At 32.6% G+C, this 27,999-nt stretch overlaps 1 protein-coding gene across 1 annotated transcript; it reads left to right on the top strand.

Annotated features, from left to right (window-relative positions):
• The first annotated feature begins 306 nt into the window (after positions 1-306).
• LOC149962845 (meteorin-like protein) lies at positions 307-18,053 on the top strand. Its single transcript, XM_090170373.1, has 4 exons — positions 307-826; positions 6,965-7,437; positions 10,351-10,407; positions 17,520-18,053. The coding sequence occupies exons 1-4, from the start codon at positions 714-716 to the stop codon at positions 17,831-17,833; spliced, it is 957 nt and encodes a 318-aa protein (XP_090026499.1). The 5' UTR covers positions 307-713; the 3' UTR covers positions 17,834-18,053.
• Positions 18,054-27,999: the final 9,946 nt, after the last annotated feature.

Here is a 27,999-nt window from a genome sequence, read left to right on the forward strand (position 1 = left end):
ATAGGAACACATTGAAAATAAAGAAAAATAATAAAATATAGTCAATCTGCGAATAAATACACTTAATATTCTAAATTAGTATCAACAAATTCTTAAAATATCTCCAACGCCACGACGCAAAACAACAAAATTCCGTAAAAAATAAACAATATTAGTTCCGAAAGTCGACGATAGATGGCGGTACTGCGGTCGGAATTTTCTCTAACGAAAATAAAGGGGCGTGGCCTGGAAAGAAATCCCTGGGAACTGACTGTGCAGAGAAAACCCACGAGCCGCCGCGCACGAGCCAGACAGACAGCCGCACTTGTTGCGACTTGACGCGTTCAGCTGCCGCTTATTTCGAAAAAGAAACACTCCTTTTTTCGCCAGTCTCGGTAACTATTTGAAACCATCCGCTAACTATCAATATCCTGGTTATACCGTTGCCGCTAACGAATAACCGGCGGATAGTGACATTCGTCGTCAATTTACGATCCAAGGAGCGTTTTAATTCTCGCGTTTTCGTGATAAAAATTGAATATTTCACTTCTCAATCTTGGCAGTCGTCGGTACTGCCCCCTCGCAGCGAGAGTGGAAATAGAAGCGACGCGTTTCGGAAATGCGTCGGAGTAGTTCGCCGGCGAGGATCAAAGTCCGTTTGGGATTCGTGAGAAATTGATTTTCGCGTGTTTGTCTCGTTCGGGACTCGGGTGGTGGTTATTGGCGCGCCGACCATGGGACTTAGAAGTCGGGGAAATATACGTTTTGTGATGCTAGTTTTCGTTGTGTTCTGTTTAAGTATTTGGAATGTCTCAGCCCATCGGGATTCTTGCAATTGGAGTGGAAGGTATGTATTTGCTACAGTTTCATCTTTTCCCCAAATCTAGTTTGTAGGGGTTTTAAAAGAATTGGATTTGGCGCTGGTTCTATATGGCTATTAGAGTAGTTTTTTAGGATATAAGTTTTTGCTACATTTTCATCCTTTAAAAATGTAGTTTGTAATGGTTAATATGGGTTGTCTTGAAGCTTTTAGAATATGGGTTGTCATGAAGCTTTTAGAATATGGGTTTGTTTTGAAGCTTTTAGAATATGGGTTGTCTTGAACATGGACTAATTAATTGTTAATTAGTCCATGGGTTAGGTTAGGTTAGGCTAGTTCAGGTTGGGTTGGGTTGGGTTGGGTTAGGTTAGGTTAGGTTAGGTTGGGTTAGGTTAGATATGGTAGGCAACTATTTCACGTCGGGTCTTATCAAAGTTATTTTCCAAAATTAAACCCGGAAAATATCAAATTTCAAGGGAAAAAGGTCTAAAAATACACGTCGGTACGAAATAATAAATATTTAAGACATAGTTTAGTCCAAATTAGATATACTATCGTCACGGAACCTACGATATATAAATATGTATCACTAACGGTATATTGAATGAAAACCGCGCAAAACGCGGTTTTCGGTCGATTGGAATTCGGTTTGACATTCGGACGAATGGGATTTCGGTCCAATGGTCTACAATCTTTTTAGCTTTTCGGTTGAGATAATTTCTTAGTTATGCAAATTAATATAAAATTTACTCTAATAAAAAATCAAAATATTTATTTTTAAGTTTGAACCCCTTCAATTTCCGAAATAATTTAAAAAAAAAAACTAAAAATAACTTGTTAAAAAGTCCAAAATCCACCCTTTAAAAATTTCCTAAAACAAATCATTTCCCAATGAGATAAACGTATGAAGAGATATAAATATCAACTTCTGATTAAACGGATATTAAACCCCCTCAATGAGAACTTTGTACTCTGTACAATTTTATCTAGGATTACTTATTTCCCAAACGTACTAAACGCAAGCACGTCAAAATACTTTTTTTTTTCTAAATTCTCAATTTTTATCGCTCGCGGTACAAAGTGCTCGGAGCTCAGCAACAACACTTCAAGTGGAGGGAAAATCGACTTTTATCAGTACTTCGTGGGCCCAATATTCGAGAAAACGACCGCCGCAAATTTTTACTCTTATCTAAAAAATGTCCATTTCACGCCCAAGGCACGCTGATTAAATTCACGAGTGTCATTTTTGGTTTATTGCTTTAAAAAACGGTTTTAGAATTTGAAACCAAATACGTGGGTTTAGAATTTAATCATTAATTTTGAAATTAAAACCTTTTATTTAATTAAATATCGGATATTTAATTTTACTAATTTTTATTTTTTTAAAACCGACTAATTTTTTTTATATTATGCTTGTCACTAACTCAATCTAAAATTTAAGTTACTCTCCGTTACTATCTTTGAAAATCCGTTAATTATCTTTAAAAATAAATTAATTATCTTTAAAAATAAATTAATTATCTTTAAAAATAAATTAATTATCTTTAAAAATAAATTAATTATCTTTGAAAATCGATGATATCTGATTGAAAATCGATGATATCTGATTGAAAATCGATGATATCTGATTGAAAATCGATGATATCTGATTGAAAATCGATGATATCTGATTGAAAATCGATGATATCTGATTGAAAATCGATGATATCTGATTTGAAAATCGATGATATCTGATTTGAAAATCGATGACTTCTGATTGAAAATCGATGATTTCTGATTGAAAATCGATGATTTCTGATTGAAAATCGATGATTTCTGATTGAAAATCGATGATTTCTGATTGAAAATCGATGATTTCTGATTGAAAATCGATGATTTCTGATTGAAAATCGATGATTTCTGATTGAAAATCGATGATTTCTGATTGAAAATCGATGATTTCTGATTGAAAATCGATGATTTCTGATTGAAAATCGATGATTTCTGATTGAAAATCGATGATTTCTGATTGAAAATCGATGATTTCTGATTGAAAATCGATGATTTCTGATTGAAAATCGATGATTTCTGATTGAAAATCGATGATTTCTGATTGAAAATCGATGATTTCTGATTGAAAATCGATGATTTCTGATTGAAAATCGATGATTTCTGATTGAAAATCGATGATTTCTGATTGAAAATCGATGATTTCTGATTGAAAATCGATGATTTCTGATTGAAAATCGATGATTTCTGATTGAAAATCGATGATTTCTGATTGAAAATCGATGATTTCTGATTGAAAATCGATGATTTCTGATTGAAAATCGATGATTTCTGATTGAAAATCGATGATTTCTGATTGAAAATCGATGATTTCTGATTGAAAATCGATGATTTCTGATTGAAAATCGATGATTTCTGATTGAAAATCGATGATTTCTGATTGAAAATCGATGATTTCTGATTGAAAATCGATGATTTCTGATTGAAAATCGATGATTTCTGATTGAAAATCGATGATTTCTGATTGAAAATCGATGATTTCTGATTGAAAATCGATGATTTCTGATTGAAAATCGATGATTTCTGATTGAAAATCGATGATTTCTGATTGAAAATCGATGATTTCTGATTGAAAATCGATGATTTCTGATTGAAAATCGATGATTTCTGATTGAAAATCGATGATTTCTGATTGAAAATCGATGATTTCTGATTGAAAATCGATGATTTCTGATTGAAAATCGATGATTTCTGATTGAAAATCGATGATTTCTGATTGAAAATCGATGATTTCTGATTGAAAATCGATGATTTCTGATTGAAAATCGATGATTTCTGATTGAAAATCGATGATTTCTGATTGAAAATCGATGATTTCTGATTGAAAATCGATGATTTCTGATTGAAAATCGATGATTTCTGATTGAAAATCGATGATTTCTGATTGAAAATCGATGATTTCTGATTGAAAATCGATGATTTCTGATTGAAAATCGATGATTTCTGATTGAAAATCGATGATTTCTGATTGAAAATCGATGATTTCTGATTGAAAATCGATGATTTCTGATTGAAAATCGATGATTTCTGATTGAAAATCGATGATTTCTGATTGAAAATCGATGATTTCTGATTGAAAATCGATGATTTCTGATTGAAAATCGATGATTTCTGATTGAAAATCGATGATTTCTGATTGAAAATCGATGATTTCTGATTGAAAATCGATGATTTCTGATTGAAAATCGATGATTTCTGATTGAAAATCGATGATTTCTGATTGAAAATCGATGATTTCTGATTGAAAATCGATGATTTCTGATTGAAAATCGATGATTTCTGATTGAAAATCGATGATTTCTGATTGAAAATCGATGATTTCTGATTGAAAATCGATGATTTCTGATTGAAAATCGATGATTTCTGATTGAAAATCGATGATTTCTGATTGAAAATCGATGATTTCTGATTGAAAATCGATGATTTCTGATTGAAAATCGATGATTTCTGATTGAAAATCGATGATTTCTGATTAGAAAATAACTGTTTTATCTGAAAATAATCAAATCCGGTTATTTAAATCAAATTGTATTAAATAAGACTTTGGAAAAACAAATCTTAAATTTCCAAGCAGAAACTGAATAAACCATAATATAAAAAATGTATAACCTTCGAAAGGTCGTGGCAAATTAGTCACTTTCCAACAACGTATCTCCATAAACACCTTTTCAATTACCCGACTCTTCGCAATAATTGAACATGCAACATGCGATGCAACGATTAAACCAAAAAAATGCATACTAAATGACATAAATTAAGATCTTGGTTATTTCTATGGCTCTGGTCGTAATTATAACTAGCAAGGTGTCAATCGTCACCTCCCATCAACTATCAAGGTGTGAAAAGTAGAATAGTTAATCTTTTTCGCCTTTAAACCTTACCGACGTAATTATAGGTGCCTATTTTTGGTGCTGCCGACATCGGGACGAAAAAATCCAGGTGTCAAATTCGGAATTTTGACAATTTCTTCGAGTCGTCCTTTTCTTTTGGCCAGTTTGGAAATTCGTTTTCTTAATTAAATATGATCCGCTGTACCTATAAATTTGGTGATCCTACCACACCTGCGAATTTTTAGCAATTTTTGGGAAACATAAATTAAGGTGTGGTTTTAGCTCGGTTGTAATTTTGGAAATAAAATTCATTGCGATAGTTTCACTGATTTAAATCAAGTAATTTTCTTATATCATTAAATCAAGTAATTTTCTTATATCATTAAATCAAGTAATTTTCTTATATCATTAAATCAAGTAATTTTCTTATATCATTAAATCAAGTAATTTATTTCAGGTAATTTTTTAAATCAAGGAATTTTTTCTAATTCATTAAATCAAGGAATTTTTTAATCAAGTAATTTTTTAAATCAAGTAATTTATTTCAGATAATTTTTCAAATCAAGTAATTTTTTAAATCAAGGAATTTATTTCAAGTAATTTTTTAAATAATTAATTTAATGTATTACAATGGACGAATTAAAAATGTAAAAAAAAGGAATCTAAAACAGCTCCAACAATTCCCTTTAATAAGGAATTAAAAAACTTGCATATTCCCTTTAATAACAAATTCAAATGCTTCATATTCCCTTTAATAACAATTTCAAATGCTTCATATTCCATTTAATGGGAGATTGAAAACATTCACATTCCCTTTAATGAGAAATTGAAAACATTAATATTCCCTTTAATGAGAAATTGAAAACATTAATATTCCCTTTAATGGGAAGTAAAATTGGTTTATATTCTTTTTAATTAGAAATTTAAAGGATAATTCCAAAATTTGCCCAAACGGAAGCGTTAATTACCACTTAAGTCAATAAACATTTTTAAAATAATTTCCAAATAAATTCCAAAGCAAATAACAACGTGTTAAAATCCAACAGATGTTTTCCCACGAAATCTTCCCCAGAGAAATAATTCCCACCAATTTTTGAATACACAAAACAACTTCTAAAACTATTTAAGAACACGAGAAAATTCCTAATAATAAGAAAAAAATATATATATTGGAAATTTTTTAAGAAATAAAAAATGGTATTTGAAAACCTCCCCATGAAATATCCGGCTCTTTTTGAGGTGATTTCTGTGATTAAATCGCTCCGCTCGGGGGCGTTGAGATCGCTCGCCATTTGATTTGGGTAGCGCGTGCATCCCCAAGGGCTCATGGTGGGGAATCTTCTCCATTCTCCGCCAGGGGGAGCTAGCCGTGGTCAAATGAAAATGATTTGATTGAAATCGCCTGCCTCAAAAGCCCGGAAGTCTGGGACCTTTGAGGCATTGTACTGTCGCTGAGCCTGAGGTCGTGTTGTGTCGGAGAGGACAATTGGTTCGATGTGGGGGGCGGCTAATTATTGTACGCATTGTTGGCTTGGGGAATTTGTTAAATTATATTTCAGAAATAAGAAAGTTGCTGAAAAACGAATTCAGAAATTTCCAAAGAATTTATAGACCTTACTTAATGATTCTTAATTATCAAAAGCGACACACTAACTAATCTTTTAGAAATAGATTGCAAACTTATCTAATTTAATGTTAAAACGTTTACCAAAAATATTTCTACCACAGTTTTTAAATAAAATATTTGAATTATCTAACTTAACTAAGAAATACTCGTTTAGAAATAATTTCCCAGCGATTACAAGGTATCAATCCACTAATAATTAATCGTTTAGAAATCGATTGCCAGCTTATCCCCAAGAAATTTGTCCACTAACTAATAATCGATTAGAAATCGATTGCCAACTCATACCCAATAAATGCGATCACTAACAATTAATCGATTAGAAATCAATTGCCAACTCATCTGAAAGAAAACTGAGCACTAACAATTAATCGATTAAAAATCGATTACCAACTCATCTCCATTAAATCCGATCACTAACAATTAATCGATTAGGTGAAACTATCGCAACTAAGAACTAATCGAGTAAACCCTGTTGGTTATTTACCGAATCGAATAGAAATACATAAAAATTAAATATTATATGAACCACGTCGTCATAACATTCAATTTAGCGTTCAATACTAATTTAACAATCAATTTAGCGTTCAATACTAATTTAACATTCAATTTAAGGTTAAATATAATTAAATTGAATTTAATGAGCGTTTTGATTATTTGCAGTGGTCTGGACAGTCCGGACGTGGTGGACCAGCATTTGGCCTCTTCGCGCGTGGTGCGTCCGTTGACATTGATGTGCTCCAAAGGTCGCGTCAAGTGGGCGTATCCCAGAGGAGGACTCAAGATCCACTTCCGCCCGCGTCCCAGCGGCCACAGAGCGGGGTCAGAGTTCAAAGTGTGCGTGCGCGTGGATCCGGACTTCGCGGGAGCCCGCGTCTACCTCGAAGGACACCGGAAGTTGCACTTGTTGCACGCCGGAAGCGCGGACAGCCGGCCGCACCAGCTGATTCGCTGCTTCGTGTCGGTCAAGGGCGGGGCCTCGCTGTACGTGGAGGCGGTCCAAGTCGAGGGGGAGGGCCATTGGTCAGTTGACAACACGAACAATGTCATTCAAGGTCAACTGGCGCGCAAGATCGCCACTTTCAGCTACGACGTGCGACCCCTCAGTTCGAAAGAATACGATGATGACTTTGAAGGTAATTTACAACTATTAAGTTATCAGATTATTTAGTACCAGAAGTAAATGAACCGTAGTTTTCAGACTGCTATACTCTCCATGTTGGAGGCGTTTACCTTATGAAGTTTCATTTTGACCTCGAATTTGAAATTTTGCGCGTTCCTAGGCCATAAAAAAACGATTATTTAAAATAATTTCAGGGCCCCCAGAGGTCCTATAATTCCTATAAAATCCTATATTTTCCAAAATGTCCTATAACATCCTATATTTTTTGCAAAATCCCCCAAAAGTCCTATAAAATCCTATATTTCGCCCATTTTAAATCCCGCCACTCAGTTAAATTGCTAGATTTAGCTATAGGATAAATTCCTATACCAAGTCATTCTAGTCAATACTTTTGTTATTGTTAACATGGATAGCTACTAGTATATTTTTGTGATAAAATGGTGAAATAGTTTCTATTTTTTAAAAGAAAATCAAAGATTTCTCTAAATATGGAGTTTGTTTTTAAATGCATAAAGTTAGTAAATGAAATAGCTTATTTTGTCCTATAAAATCCTATAATTTTGTAAAAATAGTCCTATAAAATCCTATATTTTTTTAAAAGTAATCCTTTTTATCCTATAAAAAAATTGAAGATTTTAGTGGAGGCTCTGTAATTTATTCAATAGCAAAACGTAGTACCAGAAGTAAATGAACCGAAGTTTTCAGACTACTATACTCTCCATGTTGGAGGCGTTTTCCTTATCAAGTTACATTTTGACCTCGAATTTGAAATTTTGCGCGCTCCTAGGCCGAAAAAAAGTTTATGTTTTTATGAAACCATTTTTTATACATAGAAATGGTTGTATCCACAACTCCCAAGTGCCATTTATCGCGTTAAAAGACGAGGATGGAAATTAGCTTTTATTTGATTCGATTTTCTCATCATTTTCATAAAGAAAACGCCCTCCGATTCTGAGCGCTATTTCGAAAACTTCGGTTCATTTACTTCTGGTAAATGACCTGACTTCCTACATTTTCACCTATTTTCCTATAATTTAACGGCTTTTTGAAAACATTGAAAGAATTTTTTTGTACACTGCTACTTTCGAACAATTTTGTGAAATGTACGGGCTTTGTATACAAAAAAATATCAATACTCTTAAGTTATTCGAGTCAAAGTATACCGATATGCAATAATTTTTTTATTATTGTTTCCTATATTTTCCTATTTTTTCAAACACTATCCACAAAGAGTAGCTCTAGTGTTACACCAGACCAGTGTAGTCAATTCTGCGTAACACTTTGTCTCCAATATTTCGTTCTGGTGCAAACACTATCCATAAAGAGTAGCTCTAGTGCTAATATTTCGTTCTGGTGCAAACACTATCCATAAAGAGTAGCTCTAGTGCGTAATATTTCGTTCTGGTGCAAACACTATCCATAAAGAGTAGCTCCAGTGCTTAATACTTCGTTCTGGTGCAAACACTATCCCCAAAAAGTCGCTCTATATAAAAACCACAAGTTTCCACGGATAAACTATTTAGCAAAAGAAACTCGAATTTTTTTATTTCATCCAAGTGACATTTAAATGAATGTCATATATATAAGTCCTACTAAGACGTCTGACAGCCACATGTGGGTTGAATTAAAGTGTGGGGGGAGGAATCGGGGAAGTTCGCGAGGACATTCTGACACAGTGCAGATGAAATCAGACGTTTTTCTTGACTCTAGCGCATTCCCCTTGAAAGGTTTCTGGAATTTCGGCTCTGTACTCAGCCTAGCGTAAATTCGAGTGCAAAGAGGTCAAGTTTCCCCTTCATTCTGCTGAAACGGAACCGACCGGGGAAGAGTAGTGGTTCGTGTGGTTCGGATTACAGTCTGAGGTGCCGTGGTAGCGTCGAGAGTCTCGGATCTACCACTGAGCTTTTTACTCGGATGGGGCTCCGAAAAAATGAATGAATTCTAAGTACCATATTGTTTAAGTGGGGGTTGATATTGTACGGCTGGTACTTATACCACAACAAAAAGAATCGGCTAGGCTAATCACCCGAGGCACCACCTTAGGCCTAAGTCATCAAGCGACTTTTAAAGCCATTAATTCAGTTGGCCGGGTTTCGATGCGTAGGAGGGTGGTGGCAAGCCCTGCATGCCACGCGAGCCAACAGCTCTCTACTCTTAACTATTATTATTATACGAGGGTACTTAGGATTTATAAATGTAATTGATTCGTTGTAAATAAGGTATTTGTCTAGGATTGAACACTCGATGTAGTTTAGAGTAGTGGTTTGGTTGTGATCAGCTTATTTTCAATGTGAACCATATCCAAATTAAATCTAAACTTTGCACTTAAGAACATTTACAAGCTCCAAAATTTAGTATTACCATAAGTGTATAATATACTTGCGGATGAAGTATTCGGCTACTTATATGGCTTTAAAATCCTATATTTTCAATTATGTCCTATAACATCCTAAATTTTCGCTTGATGACTTGGGTATTAGCCTAGCTGATTATTATTATTATTATTATTATTATTATTATTATTTTGAATGAAATTCTGAACGGTCGATTTGGTATGATCGAATCTAAAAAATGTAATTTCTAAGGATCGAAACTTGAAAAATAAAACCTAAAGGCAGCTAAAAAAATCGTTAGTCTCATTACGTAATCAGAAACTATAATTAGGCAATTCATTATCGAAAAAGATGGGCGTAAAAACGGCTAATTAACGCTCATCAATTAACCAACAAATTAAATCTGCTTCGAACACGTTAACGAAAGAAAAAACATGTCAATTAAATACCCAGCTACTGTGCCGATCTCCAAAACAAACAAATAACCGAAAATTTCGATAAATAAAATAACACTTTAATAACAGTAATTAAATATTATTTATCCGTAACCAAATCTTAATTTGAAATTTATTCCAATTTTTTTTTCGTTACAGAATGCCGTCCATGCAGTGAATCTGAAATTCTGCAATTATTTTGCCAAAGCGAATATGGTAAGTTCAAAATACAAAAAAAATACTATTTTCGTCAAGAATATATATAAAATAACAGAAAAAATAACCTTTATAACTATCATTATGAGGGAACCAACCTAAAACCTCTAATATCCATAAATTTGCGAAACAAGCCAGCTAAAGTATTAACGATGTAGCTGACCTCAATTTGCACAGATTCGGCTAAAAAAAATCTAAAATTCAAATTTTTCCTCAAGTTTTTTCGGTGTGGTTTTTCGCCGCTAGGGGGACTAGATCTTTCTAGTTGGGATGAACTCTCTCTAATAAGAGGACAAGTTCTTATCTGTTTAATTTTTGTTGTTCCGCTTAAACATTTTGGGATGGGTTAATTATAGGACTTACGGGTCGTTAATCTGTTTTTATTGTTTGTAATTAGGAGTTTATGTCAGGGGCGCCTGGTTGGGTGGGGTTGAAACCCCGTCTTCACCAATTTCTAGGCGCGACGTGTTCTAGGTCCGGGTGTATTTTCAATTTGACTTTTTAATTATTAAGAATTTCTTTTTACTAAAATAAATAATTTGTGGAATTTTATTCTGAAGTAAGCATTTAGTAATTTAATTTTCTAAAATAATGAAAATTAATGTTACAGATTTTAAAATAACTAAAATTAGTTATATACTATATTCTAAAATAGCGAAAATGAATTTATTTAGATTCTAATATAATAAAAATTAATTTATTTAGATTGTAATATAATAAAAATGAATTTATTTAGATTGTAATATAATAAAAATGAATTTATTTAGATTGTAATATAATAAAAATGAATTTATTTAGATTGTAATATAATAAAAATGAATTTATTTAGATTGTTATATAATAAAAATTAATTTATTTAAATTGTTATATAATAAAAATTAATTTATTTAGATTGTTATATAATAAAAATTAATTTATTTAGATTCTAATGTAATAAAAATGAATTTATTTAGATTCTAATATAATAAAAATGATTTTATTTAGATTGTAATATAATAAAAATTAATTTATTTAGATTGTAATATAATAAAAATGAATTTATTTAGATTCAAAATAAAGGAAATTAATCATTTTAGATTCTAAAATAACGGAAATCAACTTATATAGATTCTAAAATAATGAAAATTAATTTATTTAGATTCTAAAATAACAAAAATCAAGAATTTAACAATTTAGATTCTAAAATAACGAAAATAAAAAAAATTAATTTATATTCCGTGAAAAATTAAAATTGAATTTATATTCCGTGAAAAATTAAAATAATTTAAAAACGACGGGAATAAATTATTCGAAAAAAACTCGATTTGGAAAAAAAAACCCCCTCGCAATAAAACTTAATTCAAGCATAAATCTGAATTTCAAATATCAAAGCGGAATAATTCTAATAATCAAAGTCGCGAAGAAGTTTCAAATAATAAATATTCAGAACTAGTAAAAATCGTCCATTTCTCATTTTCAAAGAAACATTCTAGCTTCGTCTGAAACACTTGTACATTCGCAGAATGTGAAACTAGGAGAAAAAATATGCCCTGGGGGTGACAAACGGGGGGGAAAGATGATAAAAAAATGAGCCTAGGGCCAAATAACCGCATAGCGTACAGGTTTCTCGCTTAGCAGCATTATTCTAAAGATATCTCTCCCATTTCTTCTTGCTTATATATAATTTATCTGAGGGTGTTCCGTTCCGTGATCGAATTGCCAGCGCTAAAGATACCCTCGGCGCGTTCATTCTACGCTGTGTTTTAACCCTGTCCTTGTTGGCCGCTGATTACGGGTTTTGCCCGTTTCAGTCGGCAGTTAAAGCGTAGGTAGACGGATAATTCCCCAGTCTGACAAGTTCACCTTGGATTTTATGGGATAATAAAATGTTAGTTGGTAGTGTTGTTTAAAACTAGAATGTTACGGTTTTTTCACTGACGATAGTGTCAGGTGGATTCGAGGACTTTTGGAATTGAGTGGTTTCAATGTTGAAAATTACAGTGTCTACTAAGATTTAGTTGAATCTTCGATTTAATTATTGTGTATATATCGTATAGATCGATACAATTTTAATGGTTATTCATGTTTATCAGCATGCTTAAAGATATTACAATTTGATCTTAGCCAAATTAATTTTATTAAAAAAATTAAGAAATATATATTTGTTTATTAAATTTAAAAAATATTTTTTATTAAATTTAAAAAATATATTTTTTATTAAATTTAAAAAATATATTTTTTTATTAAATTTAAAAATATATTGTTTTATTAAATTTAAAAAATATATTTTATTTAAGTTATCTATTTAAATACCCAATTTCGAGTCTACTAATGAATTGACGAGTCGCTTTATAATTGCTGCAATTTATGTGATTGACCAATTTACAATCGATCCAATCAACGCGAGGGGTACCTATAAGTACCGCCTTTTTTATTTCGACGCTAGCGACATCTATTTAAAAAAGAACTACTTCACATCGAGCCACACTTGCTTTAATAAAACTATCTCAATTTTGAGAAAATCTGAACATACGCGAACAAAAAATGTTCATATCAGTTCCAAAAGCACAGTCAATTTAAATCGTCTCGGCCTAGGCGATACCAGCGCATTCGACAAGCTCACTTGTCCGTTGGCGTCAAAGCATATCTTGGTCGTTTTAGTGTCCGGCACAAACAATACGAGGTGTGGTGTGAACTATGCCGGATAAACGGCACCAAAAAAAGGATGGGCTTTTTTTGCTCTTTTCAGGGGAAGATGATGATGATCCGAAGAGGAACAGGGTGGTCCCTCCCGTAATGCTCTTTTCGTGGGGTACTTATGACGCGCCGTTTGCAAATCAACGGGTCGTTTTCCCCCGACGTATATGGTATCCACACCGACCACAATCCTCGATTTAAATCACCTCTTATATACTTCCATATTTTTAGGAAAATAATCAAACTATACGATCTTAGGTACTCTAGCAATGTCAAATACAGAGAAATCTAAATTAAATTTAATTTTAATAATTATTGAATTAATATTTAATTTTTAATAATTATTGAAATAATATTTAATTTTTAATAATTATTGAAATAATATTTAATTTTTAATAATTATTGAATTAATATTAATTTTTAATAATTATTTAATTAATATTTAATTTTTAATCAATATTTAATTTTTAATTAATATTTAATTTTTAATTAATATTTAATTTGTAATTAATATTTAATTTTTAATTAATATTTAATTTGTAATTAATATTTAATTTTTAATTAATATTTAATTTTTAATTAATATTTAATTTTTAATTAATATTTAATTTTTAATTCATATTTAATTTTTAATTCATATTTAATTTTTAATTCATATTTAATTTTTAATTCATATTTAATTTTTAATTCATATTTAATTTTTAATTCATATTTAATTTTTAATTCATATTTAATTTTTAATTAATATTTAATTTTTAATTAATATTTAATTTTTAATTAATATTTAATTTTTAATTAATATTTAATTTGTAATTAATATTTAATTTGTAATTAATATTTAATTTTTAATTAATATTTAATTTTTAATTAATATTTAATTTTTAATTAATATTTAATTCATATTTAATTTTTAATTCATATTTAATTTTTAATTCATATTTAATTTTTAATTCATATTTAATTTTTAATTCATATTTAATTTTTAATTCATATTTAATTTTTAATTCATATTTAATTTTTAATTAATATTTAATTTTTAATTAATATTTAATTTTTAATTACGCCTTCTCATTGATAAAATTAACTCTCACTAATGAGTAAAATACAAAAAAATTAGAACAATTAAAATTTGAATGCAAATTAAAAAAATTTCACAACGAAACAGTTTAAAGTCCCAATCAACGTTTTAGTTTACTTAAAGAGGAACATAAAAATCTCAAAATTTAAACAAAGGGCAAATCTCAAAGGTAATACCACAATTATCCTAAATTAATCAAAGTCGAATTCTTAAGTTCAGTTACCTAAAACGAAGCTCAAATCAAAGCCAGTGTATCATTTTTCTGAAATTTTAAAAAATCAAAAAAACCAATCTCAAAAACCAAAAAAAACAATCTCAAAAACCAAAAAAAAACAATCTCAAAAACCAAATAAACCAATCTCAAAATTTAAATGAAAACCTCAAAGTTAAATAAAAATCTTAAAAATTAAAAAATCTCAAAAAAATCGTTAAAATTAAAAAAAACTCAAATGTTAAATAAAAATTTTAAAAATTAAAAAAATCTCAAAATGTTAACAAACTCCAAATCAAACTATCTACACCGTTAAGAATCAAACCGAACTCGTTCGCGTACGCAACCCCTCCCGACTTTAAAGCACCCCATTTAAATCATCATTTGATAACAAGGCATCCGAACGACGCATTCTGTAAAAATACCCCAATTACAAACACACCCAAACGTCGAATCACACGTCACACGAACTAAATCAGCGCCTCTGGTGTTCGATCTGGGCAGCACGCTTCCGACACCCGCCTCGCTGCCAGACACCGAAAGAAATAAAATACCTATTATCAAGAAAGACAAAAAATTATCCCATTAAATTACAAAGTTAAATAAACTTTGAAAAAAAATTGAATATAAGTTTCGTTTATAATGAAACTATACGCGTAAAATACACAACTGTAATTGCCATTTGTTAACCTTTTAACCTCTTCGTAAAAATCGGGACAAAAAACCGTACTTAGATCGTCTTCCAAACCGGTTTCCTAATAGTTCTTGCCAAAACTACTTATCAAAATAATCACTCTTTGAATACTAAGAAGATTTCAAAAACGATTTTGGTTTTTCTGAAGAAGTAAGTGATTAATTCGGTTGGCGTCCCGCTAGCCAGATGTCGCTCGTTTCGTAATCGGCCCGCGCGCGCGCTCTTAACATTGCGCCCGGGAAAAAAACGCACGTGCTATTTATAGGGTCCACTATTACTATTACCTAATTACTATTTTTGTTAAACCCGCCCGTTTTAAGCGCCACCACGGGGCGGTATTTAGAACTAATTCTGGGATATTTTCAAGGACGTTGTTAATTAGTATAAGAAATATATATTGGTTTACATTTAGTGTAAGGCTAATTTTTCCTTTATTCCTATTTTTCGGTGTAATTTTTTTACGGTTTTTACTTTTACTAGGAATTTACTATTTTATGTCCTATATTTTAAAACTATCCTATAATATCCTTCAATTTCTTGAAATGTCCTATAAAGTCCTGTAAGTGGGGAGTTAATATCATAATTGTTTTGAACCATTAAATTTTAACCTGAAATTTGCATATTTAATATATTTGAGAAATATTTGTCCGATATTATAATAATATTATATTATATAATACATTTTTGTGTATTTAAAAATCCTATAAATTCACAAAAATAATAGTCCTGTATTATAATGTATAAGATATTTTTGTGTACTTAATAATCCTATAAATTCACTAAAATAATAGTCCTGTATTATAATGTATAAGATATTTTTGTGTACTTAATAATCCTATAAATTCACAAAAATAATAGACCTATATTATAATTAATAATACATTTTTGTGTCCTTAATAATCCTATAAATTCACTAAAATAATAGACCTATATTATAATATATAAAACATTTTTGTGTACTTAATAATCCTATAAATTCACAAAAATAATAGTCCTATATTATAATGTATAAAACATTTTTGTGTGCTTAATAATCCTATAAATTCACAAAAATAATAGTCGTATATTATAATATATAAAACATTTTTGTGTCCTTAATAATCCTATAAATTCACGAAAATAATAGTCCTATATTATAATATATAAAACATTTTTGTGTGCTCAATAATCCTATAAATTCACAAAAATAATAGTCGTATATTATAATATATAAAACATTTTTGTGTCCTTAATAATCCTATAAATTCACAAAAATAATAGTCCTATATTATAATATATAATACATTTTGGTGTATTTTATAATCCTATAAATTCACAAAAATAATAGTCCTATATTATTATGTATAAGACATTTTTGTGTATTTTAAAATCCTATAAATTCACAAACAAAAATATTTTTCTGTATAAAATGAGGCTCTGCGTTAAGAAATTTAAACTTTTGGTATTAATTCGTTTAAGAATGCAAGTTATAAAGTTTTACTTTTAAAACACAGCTTCAGTTTGAAAAAATTCTCGAGTCAATTTAAAACATGTAGGCGTATGTGGACTTAATTAGTTTTAATAGGGTCTTTTTAGAGGCGCCACATACGTTTGTTTAAAAAGTTCTTTTCATGGTCAAATTTTAATTGGATGGAATAATTATTGAGTAAAAACTTTCTAAGATAGGATCTCTTTGGCACAATAATTATAATTTTTTTGTAGTATGACGAAACCAAGGTTATTTGCTTGTTAAGTTATTGTAGGCTTAATTAACGAAATTTGATATAAACTAAGCTAGGTCTTGTCAAATATATTAATATCATAAGTTTTAATATTAAATCTCGATTTAAATTAAGTGATTTTTTAAATCATTGATTAATTAGTAATTGAATTGAATGAAGAATTATATTAAACTAAGCTAGGTCTTGGCAAATATAATAATATTATATTAAGTTTACTTAACCACTGCAGTCAAATCATTAATCAAATTGGAAGGCTCTTCAGCAATGTCAGTTCATAGCGAACTAAATTTAATTTAGTTTTTAATAAGTAATTAATTTTAATAAAAATTTTAATTTACATTATCATCGCACTCAAATACTAATCAAATTGTCCAGGGAAAGAGACATGAAACTTTTAAACAATGAATTAAAATCAATTATTAATATTGACAATAAATTAACTTACTTTTAACCATTTTCAACTATTTTGAATTTATTTAAACAATTTTTTTTTAATTTAATTTCAACCATTTTAAAATTTATTTTAACCATTTTCAAATTTATTTTAATTTAACCATTTTCAAATTTATTTTATTTTCAACAATTTTTTTAAATTTTTTTTAACCATTTTCAAATTTAATTTCAACAATTTTTCATTAACTTTTAACCATTTTCAAATTTATTTTTTAATTATCGTTATGGCACCATAATTAAATCAATAACGTTATTAACTATATTATTTTTCTTTAACAGTGATCCGTGGTCGTATGACCTCCATAAAACACAACCAGCCAATGGAAACCAGCGAATTGGGAGTCAAGGTGACCAAAGTAATACGTAACAGCGCGGCGACCAATCAGAAGGAAGGCGGCTTCGCGATTGGCCAGACGGTGACGCTCCACCGACCAATCAAATGCGGCAGCAAGCTAGGGGAAGGAGAGTTTCTCTTCCTGGGACGATCGCGATTGGGCGACTCGGCCGTGACGTGCGCCCCCAGGTGGAAAGATTGGCAACGAATCCGTCGCCAAGCCTTGCTTCAGGATTCGTATCCTTGCCTTTTGGACTGATCCTTCCAATTGTTCATCAATTGTTCAAGTTTCTATTTTTAAATGTGCCAAAGATGTGCCTTATTTTTGTTAATCCTAGTCCAAATGATACAAATCCCAAAATAAAGCAAAAAAGTTTAAGTTAAACTTGTACATATGAAGAAAACATAAAGTATATATTTTTGAGACGCGCGGTTTTTTTTTGACTATCATGTGTTATGAAAAATAATGATTAACGAAGCTTCAAAATCAAAGATCTCAAGTTGCTGATCAAAATTTGTAAATTATGTAAATTAAACAAAAATACGTTTATATCGCTTTTAAATTTCTGTCTCTTTTGTTAAATTATTTATTGATGTGTTACAAACTTAGACAAATTCATCTTAATTAGACATCTGCAGGAGCTATTTTTACTCATACCATAAGTTACAATAAGAATCATAAGTAAACGTCTATAGGAGCCACTCTTACTCGTATCATAAGTAACAATAAGATTTGTAAGTAGACATCTCATGATACGATTAAAAAGGACCGAATGAGATGTCTACTTACAATTAGAATTGTTACTTATGATACGAGTAAAAAGGACCGAATGAGATATCTACTTACAATTAGAATTGTTACTTATGATACGAGTAAACAGGTTACATTGTGATTACCGCGCGATTATTGAAATCACTTCAGCCAGAAAGCAGGGTTCATACAAACATGGAAATCAGTGAAAACCTGGAAATATCAGTGACATTTATTTAAAGCAAAAAAGTCGGGGAAAATAATTATGAGAACTCCAAATTATGTGCAATTTGTTTTTTTGAAATTATGACTTAGTATTGAATTCATACGTTCAATCTTGACTATATTAGAAAGTGTAACAGTAATGCTTTTAACATTTTAGAAACAACTATTGTTTTAAAAAGTACACCTGGAAAATATTCAAAACTACTCTGGAAAACCTGGAAATATCAAGGAAAATGGTTTTTGAAATATTGTATGAACCCTGGAAAGTAAGTAAGTAGTCATCTCCTGGGAATAAGGCTGTTGGATAGAATCGAGGGGTCGGACATTTGCCTGTTTTGTGTACGGGATTTTGGATTTTTTTAAAAATCCAGGTTTTTTTATTGTGGATTTGTCATACAAAGTCTATGGGAACAAAATTCTTGGATTTTGGATTTGTGGATTTGTTTTCCAAATTTTGTACGGCTAAATGACCGACCCCTCGGATAGAATCCTATTGGGTCGAATTCCCAATAGATCGAATCAAAAAATATACTTTCCCAATTGATCGAATTCTAATTTTTCAATCCCATTGGGTCGAATCCCATTATTCGGAAAAGTTTATAGAATATTTTTACCAATCCAAATCGAAGTAAAAAACAATAGGATGATAAAATTGGCGAATCATCCTTTATCATCCTTTACAATGCAGTCCATAGGTGGTTCCTTTTAACTTAAAAAACAATTCCCGAACTGAGAGAAAATAATAATAAAAAAATATTTTTAACATATAAATTAACTCGTATTCCTAACTTGTAAGGTATTTGGTTAGGTAAGATTAGTTTAGGTTAGAATAGGTTAGATTTTATGATTCACTTGTTAACAAACAAAATGTCGGTTGAATGAAAATCAATCCAATGGGACAAAAGCGGTCGAAATTCAGTTTCTTTCGGGCCGTGCCCAATTAACTAAATGAAATCTCAGATTCTCAGTACCGGTCACATTGATCAATCAGTATCGGATCTAGGTAGTAGACTAGGTGGGCAGCCCGTGGGCTAACGCCTACCCGTAATTTTGGAGCCTACGAATTATCCACTCGCAAAGGTATAAGACTAATTTCCTGGCCATAAGGGCAGTGGCGGCGCTAGGGGGTATGCCAGGTAGGCCACTGCCTACCTTCAAATTTTGAGGGGCCACAAAATCACCCTATAAGGGGCCTTAAATTGATCTAGAAAGGGTCTCAAAATTGTCCCAAGAGATAAAATTATTTATAAATAACCATGATACAAATGTCGATAATGTATTTAGAAATTTTTGAGGTATCTCCTAGTAAATAAAACCAGTTCTGTTATATTTGGACTCGTTTTACTGTTGTTAGAACTTTTTTGTTCGTCATGTACATCACTACCTTATTTTACTGAAGCATTTCGTTGAGAAAAGGGGGGTCCCGGGTTGGGGGCCCATTTATTGGGTTTGCCTACCCTCGCGAAAATTCCTGGCGCCGCCACTGAATAGGGGAGGGAATTACCATTTTATCATTTTTCTTTTGGTCACGTCAACTATTACTACTTCCGATCGGAATTAACTTATCCAGTTAACATAGATCCCCAGCATCAAGGCCCTACAAGAGAGGGGGAAGCCGGTACAATTTCCCGGGGCCCGTGTAACAAACGAGCTATAATTGTACAGGGTTTCTCCCCTAAAAAGTATAGCTATCTCCAGTGGTAACGACTCTCTCGGGGCCCGCTCTCGGTGGCCCTGTAGATCCCCTAGCGGTCAAGCCAAAATACTCGCTTCACTGCTAAGCAGACAATTTGTGTTATAAAATGGGAAATCCTTAACTTCGTGGCTAATCGTAGCTTGCTCGTGGGTGTGGTTTGTGTTCGTTGCCATGGTAACACGGCCATGACATTATGACGCTTATGGTGGTAACGTGATTATTTCGCGGAATCGTGTGGCGTTTTGCCTCGTGATCTGTGACGTCAACTTACTGTCATGGCCGCCGTTTGAAGTTGGGGATTAGCTATGAGCAAGCACCCAATACGTAAACTGAAAAAGCTACACCAAAAAAGTACACCCAAAAAAAGCTACACCAAAAAAAGTACACCCAAAAAAACTACACCAAAAAAGTACACCCAAAAAAAGCTACACCAAAAAAAAGCTATACCAAAAAAGCTACACCAAAAAAAAGCTATACCAAAGAAACTACGCCAAAAAAAGCTATACCCAAAAAAGTACACCCAAAAAGCTACACCAAAACAACTACGCCAAAAAAAGCTATACCAAAAAAAGCTACATCAAAAAAGTACACCCAAAAAGCTACACCAAAAAAACTACACCAAAAAAGCTACATCAAAAAAGTACACCCAAAAAAAGCTACACCAAAAAAAGCTATACCAAAAAAAGTTACACCCAAAAAAAGCTACACCAAAAAAAGCTATACCAAAAAAAGTTACACCCAAAAAAAGCTACACCAAAAAAAATAGCTACACCAAAAAAAGCTACACAAAATGCCCCAAAATGGCAAAGAAAATATCAATTAGACACCGATTAAAAAAATCGTAAGAATTGGAAAAAGTGTACTCTCTTAATTTCCGGTTATAAAAAACACCTACACTTGATCACGACGAACTTTGTAATAACAATAAACGTTTTCGAGTTGGATGCGTCATCGAATCTACAAAACTAATTCCGAGACACGAACCCAAAACAATAGGTGTTTTTACAAAAGATCGGTGGTCACGTGTTTTCAGTAAGTTTGCGTCACTACGGTCAAAATGAAATCTCGAAGTTGGCCGATAATTTAGTGTCGTCCGCTATTTAAGACCAGGCTTACCTGTCGTTTAGTTTAACAGTAAAGTGAAAGTTCTAACTGCTATAAAAGATTATTTATTTTTGCTGAGTATTTTATATCTTTCAAGGTTAGTAGATAAGAAATAACTAAAACCAGACTACCTTATAATATACATAACACATAAAAAGATACTTTTAATACAACCCTAGCCTTATCTATTTATCTATTTGTAACGCTGTTAATATTTAAAACTAAAATTGTCTATACGCGGGCCTTAGTATCAGCAGCCGGATCTTAGCAGACGATGCCTTGCTCAAACATACTGAATTCCCATGAGCCTCTATAGCGAAAATCTTTTGTAGAACCACCTATTATCATTATTTTTACTTGCAAGTAATAATGGATTTATTTGTACTTAGGAGAATGACTTCATGTTGAGTCTATATACAGCGTTGCTCCCAATTACTCTCACGCTCCAACAGTAAGCTCCTCCTCCCTCAAAATAAATCAAATTAGAGCAGTATGATTGGTTCCTTACAACTGACGTCTTGCAGCGCGATTGAAGAGCACCCTGGTGACGTTACTTTACCCCTTCTCGTGCCAGTGGTAAATTCGAGCATGGTACCCGCGAATAGACCATTCTATAAAATACTACTTATGTCGTTATTTACTTTTGTGTATAGAGAGGCAGAAGGTTTGGCCCGATTTATAATGAACCAGGGAGGCTCAAGAAAGGATTATCTGGCAAATCTGCCCACCTAGTTTTCTGGATAAATAGTGGATTTTTGATCTAAATCCTACTCATTTAACGGTTATAGTTTTATACAAACCATTATAAATAGTCAATTAACTATATCACATTAATTTTGTAAATAGTTCAGTTAAGGACTTACTATATTTTGAAATATACTATCTTCATTTAGGCTACCTTAGCTATCACTTTAAACCTTTCTTGTTTCATATCTAGCATTTATTAGTTAAATGCACCCTTGATTAACATATAAACAACAATATCCGAACTATAAATTAATTTTTTTCATTATAGTTTGGATATGTAATCAAAACTAATTTCTTAATAATGAGGTACCTGATTTTAGATTAATGAAAGGCGTTCTCTTGTAGATATGAGAAAATAAAGTACTCTCAAAACGGGGATACCTTTAGCGGGATAACTCCTCAAAAACCATTGTATTTCAAATTACGTATAACACGTGGTTAGAAAAATGAGGGCAGGGAATTGGCTCATATAGCCGAATTACGGTTTCATTTGTCCGAAAATTATTTTGTATAATGTTTTGGCAATTTAACCGTTCTATCCGTTTGTCAAATGTCCGAAATGTCATTTGTCCCAACGTGATACATTGGCTTTAGTCAAATTCGAAATAATCACATTTAACCGAATCCGTAAAAATAGAGTCCCAAACGTGCGGTTTTTTTAACTTAACATGAATAATTGTGGAACTTCAATCTAAGCTAAATTCCAATGAAAACAGACACCTAACCTAACCTAACCTGACCTAACCTAACCTAACCTATTTAACCTAACCTAACCTAACGGAATCCAAGCCAGAAAACTTCGGACATAATGCATATACGAAACACTATTTTTGCGATGGAAATTCGAACAAATGCTATACTACTCGATCACACAAACGACACTAAAGGTCATTAAATTCGTACAAATGGAACAATTTCGGTTTCGAGTTCGGACAAATGAGTATTCGGACGAATGAAATTCGCGCAAATGCTACTACCCCGGGAATAATGTACTGCCCCAAATTCGTGAAAAGGTTTTACTCCTTTTAATATATATCCTTGTTGTAAGTAAGTCAACACTTCGCAGCAGTTTGTGATGCATCTGGTGATCGTCTCGTATTACTGGCAATTGCGCAAAGGGTGTTTTCGTCTGGTCACGTGACTCAACGCAGCGAGACGCAGTTTCCGGTGACGAGGCGACATTCCGCTCTCATTAAGGACACTTTAATGCAAAAGCTACTGGCGCGAGCCTTTTTTCGCCGTCCGTAATTGGAACGAGTGGGAAGAAACGCGCTGGCGACAGTTAGGCCTCCCACAGACAACACCATTCCATAAGTGTGTCACTTAGTTCCAAATAATTAAAGACAGCTAATTGTGGAGTGACGTTGAAGTTACGCCATACCAGTGCCGGATTTAGGACTAGACCTACTATGCGCTGGGCCTATGGGCCCCCATCAACAGAAGGGCCCACCACTGATGAAAACAATGGATTTTTCTTCGGGACACGCGAGTTTTGCGTTTTGGTGCTTTCCTTCGTTTATTCCCTTCGACCGAAATCCCATTCGACCGAAATCCCATTCGACCGAAATCCCAATCGACCGAATCCCATTCGACCGAAATAATTTTAAAATGTAGCCCAATTGGCGGGGTGATTTGGTATTTTATTTATAAGGTATGTACTATCGAAGATCCATGTTTAGGTTAGGTTAGGTTAGGTTAGAGTTGGTTAAGTTTACTATTTCAGTTTTGGTTCAGTTACTTTTCTTGACTAGGTGCAGATAAAAATATAATTCATGCTCATTCCATTTTATTTTCCAATTTATATAGCAGCGTTCGGTCGAATGGGACACATAAAAGCGTTCGGTCGAATGGGACACATAAAAAACCGCACGTTTCGGCAGAATTCGGTCGAATGGGACACCTCAAAAACCGCCTTCGGTCGAATGGGATTTCGGTCGAATGGGACTAAAGCCTTTCCTTACATAGGCCCCCACCAACTGACGAGGAGACTACCCGAGGTGATAATCACCGATTTTGTTGAAACTAAGTGGGTATGTAGACCTTATGGTAACATGATATTTCACCAAGGGAAAAGTTGCATTAGTTTTGCCATGGCAACCGAAAATGTTTTTGACAACACAGTCAAAATGCCATGTTATTTTCAATGGGAAAATTTCCATTTGTTGTTGTCGAAAAGATTTTTCGTTGCCATGGCAAAACGGTTGCCCATTGAATAAAATCCTTTTAGGATTTTTCAAGTTACACGAAGGTCTACCAATCCCCCGAGTTTAAACAAAATCGGTGTGTAACACCTCGGGTAGTCTCCTTGTGAGTAGAGCAGTGGCGTAGGAGCGGTGGGATGTTATATTGAAGCGTCTATTACTCACCGATGTTTTTGGTGAGCGTTGCTGAACGTACTCCTGATAAAATCGTCCACTTATCCAGAATGTATCTGGTAAAATGACCCCATGTAGCCATTTTAAGGAAAGTAAGACGACTCCAGCAATTCTACACCACAGAATCGGAGTAAAATGACGTCATAGAGTTACTATTCTTATAATTATAAATTTTAAAATTACGTTCCATAGTTACTTTGCAATAATTAAAAGTTTTATAAAAGACTGATACTTCATGGAATTAAAAACATTTTATTCTTACCCTACTCCTAAATCCTGGAACAAGCCAAAAACAGGGCTTGCCACCACCCTCCTACGCGTTGTAACCCGGCCACCTGAATTAAAGGCTTCAAACGTCGCCTGATGACTTAGGCCTAAGGTGGTGCCAAGGGTATTAGCCTAGCTGATTATTATATTATTAACTAGCTGATTATTATTATATTATTAACTAGTTGATTATTATTATATTATTAACTAGCTGATTATTATTATATTATTATTTAACCACCTAAAACTATCCGTAATCGGTGTACACGTCAGTAGCTTTGACTGTACTAAAGTGATTCCGAAATCGATTACAGATTTAGCACTACCAAAGGCAGTACTCGCTGTAATCGGTGTACAGAATTTTAATAAGTGGCTAGCCCCTCGCTGTAAGCTCTCCCTAAGTTTTTATTGCCTTAACTCTAAAAAGTTTAAATTGGCGCCATCTATTATAAATAACAGCCTTAAAATAGAACCTATAATGGTTTCGCTCTAGATGTTTGTTTCCCTGTATATAATTTGCGAATCGCGGGGCTGGAATGACCAGTAAACGAGATAAGCCATTCCCAAACTTACATAGTTAAAATTTAAGAAAAAAAGATTCGTTGAAAAGCAAAATAAATTTGTCACTTTTGCAAAAAAAACTTACAAATCAAGGTTAGTGATCGCCCAAAAAGTACGCTGGGAGGGCATACTACAGCCAACTATTTAAATATGCATTACTAATATCTCTGCTATTTAATTTTTTATTTCCAATCGGCCATAAATCGCATTCGAATAAACGTGTTTTTATCGACGATTAAAATTATCAGAAAGGTTTAAAATTGAGACTAGTTAGGCTTACGAAAAACATTTAAAAACCATTAATAAGCTCCACGTGTACCCTTGTAGAATTTTGTCGACTTAAACTCTTTAATAGCTCACTCTTGATAATCGAATCGACAAAAAATGGGTCCCATTAAGATAATCCGGTATGCAAATTAGAGAATCATTTATGGGTGCAGGAACCTTGATACATATTGATATATGCTAATAGGGTTACTATTTTACAAACGAATGGTATAAGCTCTTTAAAGATTAATATTCAATATGATCTAAGCGGATCTGGTGTCGTGATTGAAATCAGACGATATTAAATGAATATATTTCAAAATTAATCTACATACTGTCGGGTAGATTTGGTGTTTCTGTCTTATGGAAAGTTAATTTAGTAGCGTATGTTATAAATAATTGGCGACACCGAGCTTAATTAAGGAAGGTAATATCACAAGTAGATAAAATATATCTTGCAACCGAACTAGTCATCTTACTATCAGTGCCGTATTTCCGCCTAGGCCAACCTAGGCCCATCCTTGAAAGGGGCCCTCCAGTGACCGTAATTACTGTATTCGAAGGCATAAATCTATAATAGCAATCGTAATTTATATTGGAGAAATTCCTAGGTAGAAGATTTTGTTTTAAAATTACCAAATTTCTGCCTGGCAGTTTACGGACGCAGCCTTAAATCTCAATGTTGCATAATTATCGCGTATTTAGCGACGATTGTTAAGAGTTTTTATTTAGTAATATAACCGTAGAGCTCAGACTTCTACGCTGAATCAGGGAAATTCAGGCACAGCCTAGTTCCAGGGATAAGAGTAAATGCAGCGCGTGAAAAGGGGGCCCAGACTCCTTATCTGCCTATGGGCCCAGGATCTCTAAGTCCGGCCCTGCTTACTATTGTTATTCGCAGGTTCCCCGTTGATTTCTCAAAATACGTTTGAGAAGAAAAAATAGTACAAGGCGAAGACCACCATATTTAAATTGTTTAATACTATCAGAAGTAAATTAACCAAAGTTAGCGAAATAGCGCTCGGAATCGGAGGGTGTTTTCCTGATGAAAATGATGAGAAAATCGAGTCAAATAAAAGCTTATTTGCATCCCCGTCTTTTGACGCGATAAATTGCGCTTGGTAATTGTGGGTATAGCTATTTCTATGTCTAAAAAATGGTTTCATAACAACAAAAACGTTTTGGCCTAGCAGCGCGCTAAATTTCAAATTCGAGGTCAAAATGTAACTTCATAAGGAAAACGCCTCCAACTTGGGGAGTATACGAGGGGCTGATCACTCCGCGTAATCGGTGTACAGAGCCGTACCTTTGACTGTACTAATGGGATTACGGGTAATCTTTGAAGTCCCTGCCTTTGGCAGTGCTAATCTAAGCGTAATCCGGTGTACAGACTTTCTAAGAGTGGTTAACCCCTCGGGAGTATAGCAGTCTGATAACTTTGGTTCATTTACTTTTGATACTATTTAATCGGTAAAATATGCTTTATAAATAGGTAAACATCCCAACATAGTGTAATTCTTACATTTTAAATCTTTAATCGAAGTAATAATTATTAATTTAAGGCTTAGCTTTTTAGATAGTAGCTTTGTTAATATTTGAAAATTTATTTCCCCCATCACTTCTACTCTACCCTAAAAATGTTATATTTTTAGTTTTATAGTTTAGAGATAAAATATGATCGTGCAAACGTAGAGACACTTTAAAAAGTCACGCGACGTATATTAAAAAAAAACCTGCAATCTCCTTGAAGAGTCTAAAATTAAGCGCCCACACAGGAGATACGGTTAAAAATTCGTATCCTAGCAATCAGTGCCGCGCTAATCAAGCCTGAAGGAGAGTCAGCCCAATCGGCGAATAAAATCTTCAATCAGCGCGTTTAAAACAACTGTAACACTTTCCGCTCTGGGGAGATGGAAACGACCTCGACATTCTTTAATTCCCTCTTTCTAACCTAGCATTAGGGAGATTAAGCACAGACGTTTGGACAAGGTCGAGACTCGAGAGTACCTAGAAGTTGTTTAAAATCGGTTAAGCAAGCCTTTGGTTCAACGGATACAGAGAATGACTACGGTTAGAAAATAATTTTAACACGTGTTAGACATTTTGCTAAATCGGGGTACACGACGTAGATAAAACAGTGTTTGAGCAATACTAAATCGCGCCTTATTCAATTATACAGCTTAACAAATCGAGATGAAGTTATGGTAAAATGTATTTATGCGTACATGTTAAATATCATAAACACTAGTTTAAATTTAAAACTAGGTAAGCTTTGTATACTTGTAATCGGTATGAGCATAAATTTTTATATTAGACAATATTCACAGCCCAGTATAAGGCAAGTTTTGGTATTTTTCAAACACTTTTTTTATTTCGTCGTGTACCCTAGTTTAGAATAATATCTAAGATTTGTTAAAATTTTAATCAAATCA

Source organism: Leiobunum rupestre, chromosome 1 (assembly GCF_980474605.1).
Source record: "Leiobunum rupestre chromosome 1, qqLeiRupe1.1.hap1, whole genome shotgun sequence".
Classification (NCBI taxonomy): domain Eukaryota; kingdom Metazoa; phylum Arthropoda; class Arachnida; order Opiliones; family Sclerosomatidae; genus Leiobunum; species Leiobunum rupestre.

Bases quoted from the DNA above. Each gene is read 5' to 3' on its own strand.
- LOC149962845 (XM_090170373.1), top strand. From the start codon at position 714: ATGGGACTTAGAAGTCGGGGAAATATACGTTTTGTGATGCTAGTTTTC. The intron at 827-6,964 runs GTATGTATTTGC...GATTATTTGCAG, and splicing joins TCTTGCAATTGGAGTGGAAG to TGGTCTGGACAGTCCGGACG. The intron at 7,438-10,350 runs GTAATTTACAAC...TTTTCGTTACAG, and splicing joins ATACGATGATGACTTTGAAG to AATGCCGTCCATGCAGTGAA.